Source organism: Cebus imitator, unplaced genomic scaffold (assembly GCF_001604975.1).
Source record: "Cebus imitator isolate Cc_AM_T3 unplaced genomic scaffold, Cebus_imitator-1.0 Scaffold291, whole genome shotgun sequence".
NCBI lineage: Eukaryota > Metazoa > Chordata > Mammalia > Primates > Cebidae > Cebus > Cebus imitator.
The window spans coordinates 3987502-4006638 of record NW_016107606.1 but is presented as its reverse complement, the minus strand read 5'-3'; the positions used below and the strand labels follow the sequence as shown (position 1 = coordinate 4006638).

The following is a 19137-nucleotide window of genomic DNA, read 5'->3' as shown; positions in this document are numbered from 1 at the left end:
GGGGGGGGGGGTGTCTCACTTTGTTGCCCAGTCTGGTCTCGAACTCCTGTCTTCAAGTGATCCCCCGACCTAAACCTCCCAAAGTGCTGGGATTATAGATGTGAGCCACTGTGCCTGGCCCTATATCAGATATTTAGGGTTACCCTGGAGGCCCATCAAGGCCTGACCAGAAATGACTCCATGGAAGTTCTTGAGTTCACCCAGAAAAGTCAAGGAAAACTTAGCTTTTTCTCCCTGACCCCTTCAAAGTTCAGAATTCATTTCCCTCCCTTCAGTTCTTAGATCTTCAAGTATGGTCCCTTCTATGTCATTCCCAGAGATCATTGTCTAGCCCCAAAATTTCTTTCCCTGCCACCTGCCTGGTCTTGGATGCTGTTACATCTAGACGCTGTTGGAGCACCTATTACAAAGGAAAAGCAGAGTGAGGCTTGATTTTCTTTCCTGGTCTCACAGGTGTGCAGCTGGATGCTCAGGATAAGCAGATAGTTAAAATCTGCCCAGTAGTTCTAGGGCTCACAGGGGCCCTACAGGAATGGCATCCACATCTTTTCGCCTCCAAATCTCCGGTGTCTGACCACAAAGGCAACAATAATAAACCATACTATTTATTGGGTATCCATGTGCCAAGCCACAGTATCATGCACATATGCACATATGCACACCTGATACCCCATTTGGCCCTGTCACTTGGTGAGATAAGCACCATCCCACTTGTTCCCTGGTCTTTGTGTTATGGAGCATGGACACGCCAGGTGGCTCAGAGTCGTGGACACACCATCCTTCCCTCAGAGCAGAAACAGCAGGGCAGGAACAAAGGCCCAGCCTCTGCAGGGTTTGGTTTTGTTTTGTTTTTGTAATACCTGACAGAACCATAACTCAAGCTAACCTAAATGAGAATGGGAATTTGAGAGAAGATATAGGAGTCCCTACCTGAAATGCTGCAGGACTCAGGGCGGGAGATCAGGACTGGTTTTTGTGAGTTCAATGCGGTTAGTGGCAATTACAATTCTAAACAAGGTCTTCAAACTTGTATCATTACATTCAACATCCATTATCTTGTTTGATTTTCAGAAGGGCAAGAAATAATAAAATAATAGAAGCTAATGTTTTCATGCCTCTTGCCATATGCCAGGCCTTATTCTGGAAACACTAAATCCTCATAACAACTGTCTAAGGTAGGTTCTATTATGATTGTGTTCATGCTGGAGAGGAGGAGACTGAAGAGGAGAGATTAAATAATGTGTGAAGGTGCTGTAGCTAGTTCATGGCATCTGAACTCACGCGGCTATGCTGGGGCCATTATAGAAGCCACCATGCGGCTATTGAACAGTTGAAATGCGCCAGTCTGAATTGAGATAGGCTGCAAGTGTGAAATACATCACTGGGCTTCAAAGACGTAGTACTAACTTCAGAATGTAAAGTGTTTCATTAATAATTTTTATGGTGATTACTTGCTGAAATATGATATTTGGGAAATCATGGGCTAAATAGCATTGAAATTAATTTCACCTGCTTCTTTTTTGCTTTTTTAATATGACTACCAGACAACTTAAACTGACACGTGTGACTTGCGTCATTTTCCTACTGGGCCGTGCTGCTCACACCCACTCCCCCACCACTGTGGTCAGGCACGTGGAGACTGGCCCTAGGGATGCCACACAGGGATGTGAACACCCTCAGCCGCCGTGTCTCCCCCTCACATCTCGCACAGCTGCTGCATTCTCCTCTCCCACAGCAGTGCTTGGTCTCCACGTGGCAGAAAACAGCTGCAGACAGTGCCAAAGCTTGATGGCTCTGTCTTCAGCCACCCCCAGGCCTGACTCTTGCCCTCATTGTGCAGGGGAGGCAGCTGAGGCTCAGAGGTGCAGCAGGCCAGGGCCCACAGGGGCGGGCTCCACTGCCCGCCACGTTATACACCACATTTGTCATTTTGTAAAGGCTGGGCGTGCATATATTGGAAGATACAATTCTTCAGCTTTAACACACAGGCTGATTTCCTGTGTGCTTTCAGGAATTCTCACTCAGACAAAGCCCTGGCTTCCGAGACCCTTTTAGATCATGGTGTGTCCTTGGATCTCTGTTTCTAGGCTAAACCAGAAATGGGGAGAGAGAAAGAGAGAAAAGAGGAGATCAAAAATTTTCTGAGGCATCCTGGCAAGTGGGCCCCATGACTTTTAAGCCTCTGTATTTACACTCTGGATTCTGGACAATTTCCAGACGGGCACTGATGTTGAAATCTGGAGAGAGGGGACATTTCGTGTGCACTGTGTGAGGAGCGGCAGCCAGCCGCTTTCTCCTCCAAAGCGTCTCTTTAGCTTTTCAGAGAAGCTGGAGAGGACTGTTTCCAATTTACTTCCTGGAATTCAGAGAGGGCATGGAGTATATTTTATTATAGTATTCTATTCTCCCATCAAAGCAAACTTTCCGTGAGCTTCATCTGCAAGCAAGCCTGTCCCTTTTAATGCCAAACACAGGGAGAATTGCCCTGCTGGGTGAGATTTGGGTGTCTTCCTCCACCCAGGATGAGGTCTCCCCTGAAACACTCTGGGGGCTCCCACTGGGAGTTCAGGATCCCTTAGTTCAGTTGCAATTGGTGACAATTACAATTTTAAATATAGCTCTAACTTTTGTATCATGTTTTGTTTTCAAATCCACTATTTTATTTGATTCTCTGAATAACCCTGTAAGGCAGATTGGACAAACGTTAATTTCTCCATTTTACAGGTGAGGAAATGAAGGCCCAGATAAGATTAAATGACTTTTTCACAGTCACATGATTAGTAAGTTACAAAGCTAGGACTGGCACCCTGGTCTTTAGAATCCAAGTCCAATCATTGCACTGGGTTTTCCTCAGTAGCCAAGTGAGGCTTTGTCATCCACATGTTTATTGAGACCCTTGTGATCCCCTTGTTTTATAAATTATAATAATGCTGGTGGGCTGGGGAGGTGCTCAAATGCCAGTTGGACCTCCACCCCGGCCAGTATGTAGGCTCTTGACACCATCTCAAGGAGGAATTCACGGATGAGTCAGGAAGTTGTGAAAGTGTGGAGATTTAGTGCACGGGAAAAAAGTACACCCTCAGGAAAGGGAGGTGTGAGCATACTCAAGAGAGAGTTGGGCAGAGGGGTTTGGAGTTTCTATCTTTATGAGTTTCTTTAACCAAGGGGTGGAATATTCATGAAAATTCCTGGAAAAAGGTGGAGATTTCCCAGAACTGTAGTGCCACCCATTTCTACACCAAATATGGCTGTTCTTGGAGCTGCTGTGGCATTGCTGAATGTGTGATTGAATACACTGATGAGGGTATACAGAGGTCCTAGGTGAAACCTAGGTCAAATCCATCACCATGTTGGGTCCAGTGGATCTTCGCCAGCTTGGTCCACACCCTGTTTTTCAGGGTCTTATTGGCCTATAGCCTCTAGTCATGTCAAACTTCTGCCTGGAATTTTTATTCTCCTATGATCACCCTGGATTATTCCTGTCTCAGTAGGAGTGACTAGTTCATTCCAGTTTGTTCAGCAGCTGTGCGCTGAGCACTTACTCTATGCATGCGCTGCGCTAGGCTCTGGCAGCACAACAGAGAACGACGTGCAGGCCCACACTTTCCTAGACCTTCCATTCCGGGGAAAGAGCCAGAGAGTTAACAAGCCAAGAAGCAAACAAATACATAATCACAAATTGGGCCAAGGCCTTGAAAGAACAGGATGGTATAAGAGCACACGCAGGGTGAGTGGAATGCTTTGGATCACATGATCAGGGCAAGCCCCTCTGCAGAGATGATAGGAGACCTGAGACTTGAAGGATGAGACTGGCACCACCTGAGGGCTTCCTGGAGGCAGTTAAGGATTGGAGGCATTTTAGGCACAGTTCTTTCCAACCGTGCTTCAGCCAGCCACTTTCTCCTCCAAAGGGTCAAACACTGGGCTAGGTAGAATCTTTGAATGCATTCCTTCACTTGTTTCTCACACTAACTCCCTGAGGCAGGTATACTATTATTTTCATTGCATAGTTGAGGGAGCAAGTGGCTGGGTGTTCCGTAGCTCTTAACCACAGAGTTAAATGCCACTACTACTTGTCGGTGTGTCAGAATCTGACAACCAACAGGTCAGATTTATTTGCGCGTGATTTACATCTTCCAATCTGCAAGGGGAGATTGTTCAGCTCCCAGGCCTAGCAGGCTTGCTCAAGGCCCAGACAAGTATTCCTGGAGCTTCCACTGGCAGATAAGCTCAAGAAGGATCAGTGAGAAGCCCATGTTCCTACTTCTGGCCCTTCTCACATCACAGTCTGGGCAGAGGGCCCTTGGGAATAAACCAGGGGGCCATGATGGGGGGGCAGGAGGAACACTTTCCTGACAGTGCAGCCGGGCTGTGGCACTTTAGCTCCTAGAGCTTTTCTAGAACATATGTGTTGATGAATCATTAGCTACTTAATAGTGAGGTGAGAAGCCCAGGGACTGGGCAGATGAAAGAACTCATCCAAATTCAGTCGGGTGCAGTGGCTTACACCTGTAATCCCAGCACTTTGGGAGGCAGAAGTGGGCAGATCATGAGGTCAGGAGTTCAAGACCAGCCTGGCCAGCATGGTGAAACCCCGTCTTTACAAAAAATATAAAACATGCGCTGCGCTAGGCTCTGGCAGCACAACAGAGAACGACGTGCAGCGGGTGCCTGTAGTCCCAGCTACTGGGGAGGCTGAGGCAGGAGAATTGCTTGAACTCAGGATGCAGAGGTTGCAGTGAGCCGAGATCACGCCACTGCACTCCAGCCTGGGTGACAGAGCAAGATTCCATCTAAAACAGAAAAGAAAAAAGCTTATCCAAGTTCAGTACGCCATGATTCCATTTCTGGGGTTGAACCAACTAATATTTTTTATCCTTTCAGCAGAAAGGCTGTAATGAAGGCTTCCATATTCAAAAAGCACCTTCCCACCCCCAGAAAGGTCAACTTAGGAACTGAGACTGTTTTTTTAAAAGCGAGAAAGGACTAATACCTCTCCTCTGGATAATTGGACGGCTATCTATGGATCACCTGCTATATGTAAGGCATTCTGCAAGGCCAGCCCACCCTAGGGGCCAGAGAGAGAAGGACTTAGCCCCTGTACTGCAGGGGGTCAAAAGGAAGGAGGGATTTGATCTGTTCTGGGTAAGAAAAGGAGGGGGAAAAAGAACTGATTTGTATCAAGCGGTGTCAGTGCCCTCTCTTCTGGATTTCAGCCACTGGTTTTCTATTCGCTGTGAATTTTCTTGAGGGCAGAGTCCAAGTCTCCAACACTTACTTATTAAGCAAGTATTTCTTGAACACCCACTGTGTGTGAGGAAGTTTGAAGCCAGGTTCCAGCTGGGGTCCCTGTTCTCATGGAGCTTACATTTTACTGGAGACATATGGGGGAGGCAACCAAATAACGTGAATATGAGTGAGTGCTTTCCACTGCTGGAAAAGAAACGAGGAGTTGGAAAAAGGGAGCTTGCAGGAAGTGGACGCTCGCTGAGAGGGCATGCCAGGGAATGCCTGGAGGAAGTGGTATTTCAACTGAAATTCAGCAGATGGAGAGCCAGCACACCAAGAGGGTGGAGCCGTGAAGTTACTGGTGGAGTGGCTGGCGTCTTGGGGCTGAATGGAGCTTGGCCTGGAAAAGGTAGGTGGGGTGGTGGGGGAATGCTGGGCCAGAGAAGCCGAGGGAGCCAGGGAGGAGCTGAAGTTGGGGCAGAGGCTGGAGCCAGGTCATTTGGGGCCTTGTAAGCCATGGCAGGGGTTCTGATGTTTGCTGTTTAAGCCAGCATCTACTGGAGGGTCTTGGGGAATACACCCTGATCTTTTGGCTCAGGCCTTGGAAACACCCACATTAACACACCAAAGGGGCTTATGGTGGGGACCCAGGGCTCAGGAGGCTGTCCCCTCCACGCCTCTCATCACCTTGTCTAATTCAAGTATGGGCCTCTCAAAGGACAGGAGGTTTTCCTGAAACATTGATTTACTCCAGCACCTGGAGAGAGAAAAAGCATCACTTGTACATTTTCTTTCTTTCTTTCTTTCTTTTTTGAGGAGTTTTGCTTTTGTTGCCCAGGCTGGGGTGCAATGGCGTGATCTCGGCTCACCACAACCTCGGCTCACTGCAACCTCTCAGGTTCAAGCAATTCTTGCCTCAGCCTCCCAAGTAGCTGGGATTACAGGCATGCCTCACCACATCTGGCTAACTTGGTATTTTTAGTAGAGACGGGGTTTCTCCATGTTGGTCAGGCTGGTCTCGAACTCCTGACCTCAGGTGATCTGCCCAACTCAGCCTCCCAAAGTGCTGGGATTATAGGTGTGAGCCACTGCACCCAGCTACTTGTACATTTTCAAAGTCAAGTAGTGTGTTTGTGTACAAATTGTAAAATAACACACAGGGCATCAAAGAGAGTTCTCTATTGCTGTGTGTGGTTTTGGCATATGCTTCAAGGTCTTTTCTGTAATGTGGGATATTTAAGAGGAAAAATCTAAGAAATGCTGACATAATGGAAAGCATTTGGGTACTAGGGTCAGCCAAACCCAAGTTCAAATATAACTTCTGCCACTAACTAGTTGTGTAAACATAAGTAAATTAGCATCTCCTAGTTTCGGTGTCTTCTATAAAATGGGGGGAAATGGCAGGGGCAAGAAGCAAGGTGGTGTGGATTAAGCATAGTCTTCAGAGACACACGGACATGGGTTTGAACACCATCTCTATTAATCCCTGATTGTGTGACTCTGGGTAAATAACTTCACTTCTTGGAGTATCTGTTTCTTCCTCTGAAACAAATGGGACTGTAAGTATATTGCATTCATAGGGCTTAGGTAAGCTTCAAATAAAACCATGCAGTGGGCTGGATGCGGTGGACACATGCCTATAATCCCAGCACTTTGGGAGGCCAAGATGGGTGGATCACTGGAGTCCAGGACTTCAAGACCGGCGGGTGACATGGCTAGATCCCATCTCTACAAAAAATACAAAAATTAGCTGGACATGGTGGCACACTCCTGTATTCCGAGCTACTCGGGAGGCTGAGAAGGGAGGAACACTTGAGCCCTGGAGGTGGAGGTTGCGGTAAGCCGAGATCACACCACTGCACTCCAGCCTAGGCAACAAAGTGAGAAGAAGAAGAAAAAAGTAATGCAGATATAGGGCTTCACATGGTGCCTGAAACATCGTAGGTGTGTAATAAGGTCAGTTTGCTTCTGCCTTGGTTTCCCCATCTGTAACTGGATTTGACGGTTCCCTGAGGCCCTCCCCAAGTTCGTGATTCTAAATGGATTTAAAAGGTCCTTGCTGAGGGTGGTGGCCTACACTCCTGTAGGTCCAGCTACTTGGGACAGGAGGCTGAGGCAAGAGGATCACTTGAGCCCAGGAGTTCAAGGCAACAGTGAGCTCTTGCACCATTGCACTCCAGCCTGGGCAACAGAGCAAGACCCCCATCTCCAAAAAGAAAAAATATTAAAGAAAGGCCCGGGAAAAGTTAACCTGCCTGGATTCCTTGGGGCCTTAGTGCCCCTCTAAGCACCCTGCCCCCAGGCTTTCTCAAGACCATGGTGCAGAGACTGAGGTGAGGGTGGGGCAAGGCACAGGCTGGGACCAGAGCTATTTGGAGGCTTGTTTTCTTTGGAGGTGCTGTGGAGGCAAGGAGACTCTCCTCTCCCTCCCTCCCTTTGGGTTTGGAACTAGAATCTAGTCTCCCCGCCTTTATTTCCAAAACAGTTCCTGGCTCGAGCTGCCAGGACTCCTCTGGGGTTGCAGGAGCCTTCAGACTCCAGCTCAGAAAATCCTTCCTCCCAGACACACACCCCTCCACCCAGACACTAGGGACTGCCTCGAACCGGCTTTCACAGAGAGGAATTCCCTCTTTGTCCAGAGAAGCTGGTGCAAGACCTTTGTGGGCAAGAGAGCAAATCCCTTTTCCGCTGGTGGAGCCTGTGTGGCTGGGCACAGAGGTCAGAAGAGAGAGGGGAGTTGTCAACTGTGACAGATGGTTCCCTTTCTCTCCCTCTCTCTCGTCTGGCTGTTTTCTGCCTGTCTTCAGCTAGCTGTTTGCAGGATTCTCATCTGCCTCAAAGACTCGCTTCCACTTCCTGCCTCCGTCTCTCCCTACTGCAAAATGTTTGTAGACTGAAACTTTCCAAATCATTTCGAACTTGCATTAAAAATTCAGTTTCTATTCTGGGGGTCCCAGATGTGCTGCAGCTCACAAATAGGGCCAACCAGTGTTCCAAGACTCTCATCTAGTAGACAAGGGAAAGAGATGGCACTCACAGGGCCTGGGGAGTGTCTAGGCCATAGTTTTCCAAAAGCACCTGTCATTCAGGCAACCTTTCCGTGATGTTTGCCGTATCTGCCTACCATCTCTACTATTATTTACGCAACCTAAGTTGAGCAAGTGTGACATCAGAAATACAATCAAACTGCATCCTTGTTTTTGCCTACCCCTCCCGACTTACAATTTAGTCAGTGAGGGGCTACCCACCCCCCGGTTGCAGTCTCCACTCCCAGGCAACCCACACCTCAATTTCCGTTAGAAAGTGAGGTTTCTCCCTGCTGCCTCAGTGAAGGTGTGAAACAGGCAAGGCCATCTGCTTCCCTTGTCAGCTCACCTCTTTCCAGGTTGAAGGGAGGGGAGGTACAGGGACGGGAGGAGGATTTCTATATGTTCCATGACCGGGGAGGGGCTAGATTGCTCTGCATCTCTGTGCCTGGCAGACATTTAAAGCTGTCTTTTCCACGGGGGCCTTTTGCAGGCTCTTTGGGAGTGACCATGTTGGGCCCTGTGATTGTAACACTGCTGCGATGTGGGCAATAAACATTTTCCTTTCTCTGCAAGTCCAGGCCTTCCCTTCAGCATCTGTTTCCAGGGTTAAAGATCCTGGAGGGGGCAGGAGGAGAGATATAGTTAGCCTGTTTCTGAGGGGAGCAGCCAGAGGCAGCCCAAAAGCCTGGACAGGCTCCAATAGCCAGGGGCCAAGCAGAGTCTGAAGGGAAAGGAGATCGAAGGCCCGAAGGAAAAATGAGTTCCAGAGGTCAATGCCTGAGCAATGCAACCAGGACCATAGCTGCCGAGGATCCCCTAATACTCAAAGGCTCTGACTGGCTAGCCACAGGCTGAGCGAGAACTATGAAGCCAACTTTGTATCTGGAAAGAGAATAGATTGAAGTCTGAAAGGCTCAGCATCAGGGCTGGAAGGAACCCTATTCTAGTGGTTCCCAAAACAAGGTCTCTGGACCACCATCAGCAGCATCGCTGGGAAACTTATTCAAAATACAAATTGCCAGCCAGGCACAGTGGCTCATGCCTGTAATCGCAGCACTTTGTGAGGATGAGGCGGGCGGATCACCTGAAGTCGGGAGTTCCAGACCAGCACGGCCAGCATGGTGAAACCCCATCTCTAAAATACAAAAATATTTCCCGGGCCTGGTGAAACCCCATCTCTAAAAATACAAAAATATTAGCTGGGCATGGTGGCACATGCCTGTAATCCTAGCTACTTGGGAGGCTGAGGCAGGAGAGTCGCTTGAACCCAAAAGGCGGCGGTTGCAGTGAGCCCAGATCGCACCACTGCACTCCAGCCTGGGCAACAAGAGTGAGACTCCATCTCAAAAAAAATAAAAAAAATAAAAAAATGCAAATTGCACAGCTTCACCCCAGAACTAATAAATCAGAAACTCTAGGGGTAAGGCCCAACATCCTGTGTGTTAACAAGCCTTCAAGGTGAGTGTGACGTACACTGAAGTTTAGGAACCACTGCTCCAGTCCAGCCCCTGTTGTTCAGGTGAGGAAACTGAGGCCCAGAGAGGGAAAAGGATTTGCCTAAGGTTACAAAGCAAGTTACCATTTCATAGTTCATCGCCATGGCAGGAAGTCATGCCTGGAATGTTCCCCCTCCTGGTTTCATTCTTGAGAGAGAGGCTATTGATTACAAATCAACGGAACTGATTTGTTGAGAGGTCTTGGGCAAGTTGCTTATTTCTGCTCTGGGTCTTAGTTTCTGCGTATGCACAGTGAGGGCAGGGAGTAAGTAGAAACCTCCAGGTGCATAGTACACTGTTCTCCAGTAGGATTGTGCCATTGCTGCCATCAGTCTTAAGGACACGGTCTAGCCTGGGACAGGAGGGCACAGATCCTGGATCTGGACAGCCTGGTTCAAACCTTAACCCTACCATCTATTAATCACATGATATTGACCAGGAGCGTCCAGTCTTTTGGCTTCCTTGTGCCACATTGGAAGAAGAATTGTCTTGGGCCACACATAAAATACACTAACACTAGCGATAGGTGATGAGCTAAAAAAAAAAAATTGCAAAAAAAAAAAATCTCATGATGTTTTAAGAAAGTTTACAAAATTTGTGGAGCATTTAAAGCCATTCTGGGGCGTATGTGGCCCACAGGCCCTGGGTTGGACAAGCGTGATGTAGACACATTGCCCAACTTCTCTGAGCCTCCATTTCCTCCCCATATCTACTCTGTAAGGGCATTGTGCAGATCAAGTAATGAGTGGAAAGTGCTTAGCACATGCCTGGCACACAGGAAGCGCTGGGGCAGGAGCTGCCACCACGGCCTGCTGGGGTTGCTCAGGTGATGGTTGACCTCCACTCAGTAACTGAATCCTCCAGCTCTCCTAATGTGCAACCCTGAGTCTCCCGCGAGAAGCAGATTAGTTGCAAAGTCACCTACAATTCGAGCATTTCTACCCTTGTAAAACTCTAACGTTCTATTCATGCCATATGTTTGGCTGAAACCATGGATCATTTCTCTCCATTCACAGCTCCTCCCAGTCATCAGTCTCTGGGTCATAATCCTGCATCCATTTCAGCCACTCTGGAGGACGATGGTCTGATGATGAGTGCCTCACCCCCAAGACCCCTTCAAAGTATATTCTGGGTAATGACTCCACTCACCCAAATATGTCCTCAAGATATGACGACTCTGTCCATATCACATCTACTTGTATGTGATGCAGGAAAGAGCAAGAGACAAAAATCCGATTGAGTGTATCCCCATGCCTCCTCCTCTGCATCCCCTCTGACCAGCCCCAGGTCAGCTTGGTGGCCACACTCACCTGTCACAGCTCTCTTGCCTCCCACAGGTGACCACCATGATCCCCTGGATGCTCTTGGCCTGTGCCCTCCCCTGTGCTGCTGACCCACTGCTTGGAGCCTTTGCTCGCAGGGACTTCCGGAAAGGCTCCCCTCAACTGGTCTGCAGCCTGCCTGGCCCCCAGGGCCCACCCGGCCCCCCAGGAGCCCCAGGGCCCTCAGGAATGATGGGACGAATGGGCTTTCCTGGCAAAGATGGCCAAGATGGCCAAGATGGCGACCGGGGGGACAGCGGAGAGGAAGGTAAGAGGCCTATACCTGCTCCTCTTGTTCCCACCTGGCTGACAGCCATCTGGCATTGGTGGGGGTGTTGTAAGGTTAATAAAACTAGTATTAATCTTCTTCATTATAAGTCAAATTACTGTTTCCTTATAAACAGAGCAGTATATACATATATTTTTTTTCTTGAGACAGAGGCTCGCTCTGTCACCCAGGTTGGAGTGCAGTTGTGTGATCTCAGCTCCCTGCAACCTTTCTCCTCCCCAACCTCAGGTTCAAGCAGTTCTCCTGAGTACTTGAGACTACAGGTGCACCCCACCACACCTGGCTAATTTTTGTATTTTTTTTTTTTTAGTAGAGATGGGGTTTCACCACGTCGGCCAGGCTGGTCTCAGCCTCCTGACCTCAGGAGAAGCAAAGCCCTGACAATATTTAGCTCCTGTACTCAGGTATTCCTGGAGCTCGGCTATTGGAATCAGTTCTGGTTTTTGTTTTTGCCTTGGCCTTCCATCGTGCTGGGATTACAGGTGTGGGCCTCAGAGCAGTATCTTCTGAAAGGAACAATGGGTATCAAATCTTGTGCTCCTGCCCCGGGTGCACCTTTGAGTTGCTAAGTGACTTTGGAAAAGTCTCCCAAAATATTACTCAGAACTCTTGACGATTGCAAGTGACAGAAACCCAATTTATAGTCCCAAATAGAATGTATTCACTCATAAAACTGAGACGTCAGGTCAGGCTCAGCATCTCACACCTATAATCCCAGCACTTTGGGAGGCCGAGGTGGGTAGATTACTTGAGGCCAGGCATTCAAGACCAGCCTGGCCAACATGGCAAAACTCCATCTCTACTAAAAAATACAAAAAATTAGCCCAGTGTGCTGATGTGTGCCTGTAATACCAGCTACTGTGGAGGCTGAGGCAGGAAAATAGCTTGAACCCGAGAGGCAGAGGTTGAGTGAGCTGAGATCACGCTGCCACACTCCAGCCTGGGCGACAGAGCAGGACCCTGTCTCAAAAAAACCTCAAAAAACAAAACTGAGATGTCCAAGAGCAGAGCTCCAGGAATAGCTGAGTCTAGGAGCTCAAATATCATTGTCAGAGCTCTGCTTCTCTGTGATTGTTGCATCCTCACAAAGGCTGGAAGTTCTGAAATAGCAACTGCTGGCTACAGGCCCACATCTTCCTGGCTTCATCCACAGAGCAAATCTCAGAACAGCCAATTCTTCTTGGCCACATGTGTATCCTGGACCAACTCCCGTGACCAAGGAGGTGAGGTGCTGCCATCTGCAGGACAGGCTCATGTGCCCACCCCTGCATGTGTGTGAGTGGGTGGTGAGGGCAGTCAGTCATTGTGACTGACAGCCCCACTAGGACCATATGAAATGAAATGGTGAAGGGCAGCTCCCCAAAGGAAGGGATGCCAGGCAGATGGCAAACAGAATGGGTATACTGTACAGACCTTTCCATTGTGACATTCCTTATGTCTCCAAACTTTCACCCCAGCAACCAAGCACTTTTCAGTGTCAGCAGCATCCCTAAGTCTACATTTTAAGCAGTGGAGAAATTTAATAATTTTTATTTGTATGGCATTTTAATATTGATAAAGCACTTTTAAGCATGTTGCCCATCTGACCATCCATATTTTGTGCCAGAGGGATTCTTATTTTCCCCATGTTACAGATGAGGATACTGAGAGTCAGAGTGACTCAGTTGAGAGCAAAATGTCACCGCCGCAAGAACATGAACTTTGGAAACAAACCTGGACGCTCATTTTGGCAAACTACTTAAACTTTCTCCAACCCATAGTTTCCTTATCTCTAAAATATGAATAATAATAGCACCTGTCTCACAGGGTTGTAAAGATGAAATAAAACAATGTGTGAAGCACCAGTCTCAGTGCAGACATACAATAAATGTTAGTCACCCTGTAATTGACTTGTTGAGCCCCCATAAGCGGCAGACTCCAAATCCAGGCCTTTTCCTACCACATCAAACTAATTCCTTCCAAAGTGCCTCCCCCCAGGATATCAGTATAAAAGTAACGATCATGCCAGGCACAGTGGCGCACGCCTGTAATCCCAGCGCTTTGGAAGGCTGAGGCAGGTGGATCACGAGGTCAGGAGTTCCAGACTAGGCTGGCCAATATGGTGAAACCCCGTCTTTACTAAAATTATAAAAATTAGCTGAGCGTGGTGGCGCGCGCCTATAGTCCCAGAGGCTCGGGAGGCTGAGGCAGGAGAATTGCTTGAGCCCAGGAGGCAGAGATTGCAGTGAGCTGAGATTGTACCACTGTACTCCAGCCTAGGCAACAGAGTGACACTCTGTCTCAAAAAAAAAAAGTAACGATGATACCTCTGACTTGGGGAGGTCATCCAGCTTGCTGGGCACTGGTGTCACAGTATCCAATTTCCTGACCACAACGGTAGGCTCAGTTCTGGACATGTGCTCCAAGCAGGCCAGCTAGAGTTTTCCCTGAAATTTGCCTATGGATCCTGAGGGACAGAGTCTCTGCTGTTGACTTTTCCCCAAATAGATAAAGCTTACCAGGAAGTTCTGCCATGTACTGGGGCTGCCTTTGGTCATCTCTTCTGCTATGTGTTGAGTCTCTGCAGAGAAGGAAACCACCACACCAAGGAAGGCAGTGTTGGGAGAGTCCCAGCACATATAACCCAGACAAAGCTTGTCACCCTGGAGCCAATTCAGGATAACATCCAACCACCCACACATCACCACACACTCAAATCCACCTCCAGAAGAGTAAAGGCAGCTTTTCCTGAAGTTTCTCAAAAAAAGATAGTGAAGCGGGAACCACATCATATAACACATGGTAGAACTTCCTGGTAAGCTTTCTTACCTATTTGTCTCCCACCAAAAACCCCAATTCAGAATGACTTGGGGGCTGTGTGGTGGCTCATGCCTGTAATTTCAGACCTTTGGGAGGTTGAGGCAAGAGGATTGGGAGGCCAGGAGTTCGAAACTAGCCTGGGCAACATAGGGAGATCCGTGCCTCTACAAAAACTTTTAAAATTAACCAAGCGTGCTGGGGTGCACCTGTAGTCTCAGCTACTCAGGAGGCTGAGGCAGGAGGATTACTTGAGCCCAAGCGTTTGAGGTTCCAGTGAGCTAGGACCGGGCCACTGCACACTCCAGCCTGGGCAACAGGGTGAGACTCTGTCTCTTAAAAAAAAAAAAAAAAAAAAAAATTCTGTCTCTCCTCTTCTCTTGGCCGTTTTTCCCACCTTTTGTTTATTTTCATTTTTTCAAGGAATAGCTTTGTGACTTTTCCTAGTTTTATTTTTTCCCATTCTTTTTATTTATTTTTAATTATATGAGTAATATATAAATACAGTCTTATTGTAGTATATTCAAACAATACACATAAAACAAAAGTCCTCCTTAATTACTACCCCTTCTCCTCCCCTCACCCTCCAGATGTAACCACTATTAATTGGTTAGGTGTGTATCTTTCCTGGTGTTTTTATGTGTGTTTAACAATACCAGGCATTGTCAGGAGCCTAACATAAGCAATCTGTTCCTGAAAATAAATGTTCCGTAAGAAAATGCAATTTGGAAACCCATTTCTGAATTATGTAAAATAGGAAAAATTTAGATGCATTACAGATTAACTCAAAGCTCTAAAACACAGTGAAATGCCTACATGCATACATGTAAGAAACAAAGTACCTTGTTAGGATGTAAAATGCCTGAAACATTCTTCCTTGATCACCCAGTTCATATGGTTGTAACAACCTTCTGTCAAGTGAACTCAAATTGTTATCCATATAGGTTTTGTTGAAAATGTTGTACTGAGTTAAGGGGACAAATTAAATTGATTTTATATAATCAGTAGCCAAAAATGGTGTTTTGAAAGAAATGTATATTTTATGAAATATGAGTATGAAACACCAAAAAGTATTCTAAAGGAAAACACAACTGGGGGAATTGTTCTGCAGGGAATGCTAGCTAGAATTTAGGGAATGTTTGCTATAGGCCAGATGTTTAAATGGGTGTAGAAATATTTAGCATTGTGGATTCCTTTTGTTTTTCTAATTCTTATTCTTTAGAGACAAGGTCTCACTCTGTTGCCCAGGCTGGAATACAGTGACGCAATCATAGCCCACTGTAAACCGGAACTCGTGGGCTCAAGGGATCCTCTCACCTCAGCCTCCCAGGTAGATAGAGCTACAGGCACATGCCACCATGCCTGACTAATTTTGGTATTTTTTGTAGAGACAGTGTCACACTACATTTCCCAGTCCCAAACTCCTGGCCTCAAGCGATCCTCCAGCCTCAGCTTCCCAAAATGCTGGAATTACAGACATGAGCCATCATGCGCAGCCTGGCTGCCTTTTAACATAAAAGGTTTGGCCACCTGCTGTTTCCTCTTAGTGTATGTTAGAGAAGGTTTCATAGAGCACACGTAACTCTCCTTTTTTTTTTAAGTCCTGCATAGAAATCCACAGTATGGATGAACCATAATTTTTTTTTTATTATTTCCCTTTGGATAGGCATTTAGTTGTTCCTATTTTTTGCTATTATAATCAATGTCGCAATAAAATCCTTGTACTCGTGGGCAGGGCTCACTTGCACTAGGCAGGGATTTTACTAAGGTCAGCGTGTTGAAGTCAAGAGGCTTTTTCCAGTTCTCAGCCCACTACCAGCACAGCCGATGGAAGGATTGATCTGGCAGACAGACCAGACCCTTAGAAAACAGGAGAAGGAAAGGGTGTGAACTGTTACAAGTTATTCTTTTTGCCCTGATATACAGTGATTCTTGAAGGTTAGTATCATGATTTCCATTTTCCTCATAGCTAGCATTGCGATTTATACCCACTTTTATGTGCCTCCAAAGCCATCTTGTTCTTTCCATTACCCAAGCACTCCTTCTCCAAGGATGGGAAGCCAAGGTGTACACCTCTGCCTAGGTCTGTGACGATCCTCCATAACACCAGCTGCTCTGTCTTCCAGGTCCACCTGGCCGGACAGGTAACCGGGGAAAGCCGGGACCAAAGGGCAAAGCTGGGGCCATTGGGCGGGCTGGCCCTCGTGGCCCCAAGGGGGTCAGTGGTACCCCCGGGAAGCATGGCATACCAGGCAAGAAGGGGCCCAAGGGCAAGAAGGGGGAGCCAGGCCTCCCAGGCCCATGCAGCTGCGGCAGTGGCCACACCAAGTCAGCTTTCTCGGTGGCGGTGACCAAGAGCTACCCACGGGAGCGGCTGCCCATCAAGTTTGACAAGATTCTGATGAACGAGGGTGGCCACTACAATGCTTCCAGTGGCAAGTTTGTCTGCGGCGTGCCTGGGATCTACTACTTCACCTACGACATCACGCTGGCCAACAAGCACCTGGCCATCGGCCTGGTCCACAACGGCCAGTACCGCATCCGGACCTTTGATGCCAATACTGGCAACCACGACGTGGCCTCGGGCTCCACCATCCTGGCTCTCAAGCAGGGTGACGAAGTCTGGCTACAGATCTTCTACTCAGAGCAGAATGGGCTCTTCTACGACCCTTACTGGACAGACAGCCTCTTCACAGGCTTCCTCATCTATGCCGACCAGGATGACCCCAATGAGGTATAGACACACCAGGGCCACCCTCCAGGCAGGGAACAAGCTTCTGGACTCGGACTTATAGAGCAAGACCCCTCAACTGTAGGCTGGGGTCGGGGTGTCGAGTGAGCGGTTCTAGCCTCAAGCTGACCTCCTCTCCCTCTTTTATTCCCCATCATTAAATCCAAACCTTTTTATTCATCCAACCATCGACTTATTCACTTCTTTTTAAAGTATCTGCTGCATAACAGGCACTATGTTATTCTCTGAAAGACATAGCAGTGGACAAGGCAGAGTATCTGTCCTCATGGGGTTTACATTCTAGCAGGAGACACAATTTACAAATAAACGAGCAGATAATATTATGGCAGCACAGACATGAACATGCCATGGTTGAGAGTAACAGGAATAACAGGAGACAGGGAAGAGGTAGACATCTGTGTTCTTTTTGGTTTTTTTAGATTTTGACTTTTTAGGTTTACTTACATACAGTGACTCTCCAAATTTTAAGTTGACAGCTCAGCGAATAATTTTTACTTATGTGCACACCTTTGAACCTCCATGTAGATCAAGGAACAAACTATTTCCAGCCTCTCACCTCCCTTCCCCGAAGTCTCTTAAGACTCCTCTAACTCAGTACCTGGCGAAGTTCCGTTTTTGAGCTGAGTTCGAAAGAAGAAGATAGAGTATGCGAAGGTGTTGGAAAAGAGGTCTCCCAGCAAAAGGCTCTGTAAGTGCAAAGACCTTGAGAGAAAAGAGGGAGAGGCCAAGGTCAGAACTGAGAAGGGAGGAATGAGGCGTGAGGCTGGAAAGTAATACAGAACCTCCCAGACCTTGGCAGAGCTCACTCTGCTTACAAAGGCTTATCAGAATGCAAAGTGAGCGTAACCCTGATAAGCAGATCATCTTGAATCTGCTCAATGCTTGAGTCAAGTCGGCCACGGATTTGAGCACTTTATTATTAGTTAATCTTTCGCAGGCCCACTTCTCAGTGAATGAGATACACCAGGATATGCACATGTGCCTGAGAACCGCTGCTCTAAGATGGCAGGAATGGATTCCACCCAAATGACTCTCACCCCAAGCCCAGGTGTTTCCAGTACAGGGATCTGAAGGCTTAAGAAGCCACAGTAAAAGTGGCAGGTGCTGGCCGGGCGTAGTGGTTTACGCCTGTAATCCTAGTACCTTGGGAGGCTGACGCGGGCTAATCATTTGAGGTCAGGGATTCGAGACCAGCCTGGCCAACGTGACAAAACCTCATCTCTGCTAAAAAATATATATAAAAATTAGCCAAGCGTGGTGGTGCATGCCTGTAATCCCAGCTACTGGAGAGGCTGAGGCGGGAGAATCGCTTGAACGCAGGGGTCGGAGGTTACAGTTAGCTGAGATCATGCCACTGCACTCCACCCTGGATGACAGAGTAAGACTCTGTCTCAAGGAGAAAAAAAAAAGGCAGTTACTCAGAGAGCCCCACGGAAAGATTGCTGGAGAGAATTTTCGGTTGGAGCTACAGCTCCCTAGCAGCTTTCTCTGGCTGCTCGTCTAGTGAGATCCTCAGGGACACGTTACGTTGCACGGGATGGTTCCGCGAGGAGCGGTCATCTCCAGAAAAAAATGGGATTTATTTAAATTAACGCCACTCTCTGGGCCATAAATGGTTTGGGATTGGGGTGGGTCTGAAAAATTCAGGAAGGGCTTTGTGGCCCAATCAGATCGATGTGTGGGTTGGGGTCCCCTGCAGCACCCCTGTGGGAAGGGGTCAGCTTTGGTCAGTGAACAATTTTTTTTTTCTTTTGTTTTTTTTTTCTTTTTTTCCTACAAAAATAAATTTTAGTAGTGCCTTTAGCTACTTCCTCTTCCTTCCCCCAAGGATATAGGCATTTGAAGGCATTTGACTTAACCCTTTGTAGCCCAGGTAATAAACTCAAACTCAGCAAGATGGGCTGGACCCCAGAGCTCTGTGGTTGCCACTTTTTGGCCCATATTGAACCAATGTCCCCTAGAGAGGGTGGGGCAGATGATGGCAGAGACCTTCTAGGGCTCGGGGCTGGGGTCTTGTCTTCCTTGGATGTGGTCTAGGGTTACTGCAGGTGGTGGGTTTGTGGCAGGTGGGGCCGAAGCGGGTGATGCAGTTGAGGGGGGTCTCTGGTAACTAGTGATGCCAAGGATGAGTGCTCCTTTATCCCCTGACACTTGAAAGATGGCTGCCTCCTTGGTGAGCCACTTGGAGGTCTCAGGCTGACGATGCAGGAAGGCGGCCTGGATG

The 19137-nt window shown here is 47.8% G+C and overlaps 1 protein-coding gene across 3 annotated transcripts in view; it reads left to right on the top strand.

Moving 5' to 3' along the window:
- C1QTNF2 (C1q and TNF related 2) overlaps positions 1 to 17077 on the top strand; it is a 22701-nt gene extending 5624 nt beyond the window's left edge. Inside the window, exons 2-4 of one of the 3 annotated variants that reach the window (XM_017502113.2) lie at positions 10771 to 10886; positions 11092 to 11344; positions 16288 to 17077. In XM_017502113.2, the coding sequence (XP_017357602.1) occupies positions 10771 to 10886; positions 11092 to 11344; positions 16288 to 16901 (983 nt within the window). In that variant the 3' untranslated portion in view covers positions 16902 to 17077. The remainder of the gene's footprint in view (positions 1 to 10770; positions 10887 to 11091; positions 11345 to 16287) is intronic. The other 2 variants (XM_037729078.1, XM_017502114.2) reach the window with 2 other exon arrangements.
- The last annotated feature ends 2060 nt before the right edge of the window (positions 17078 to 19137 follow it).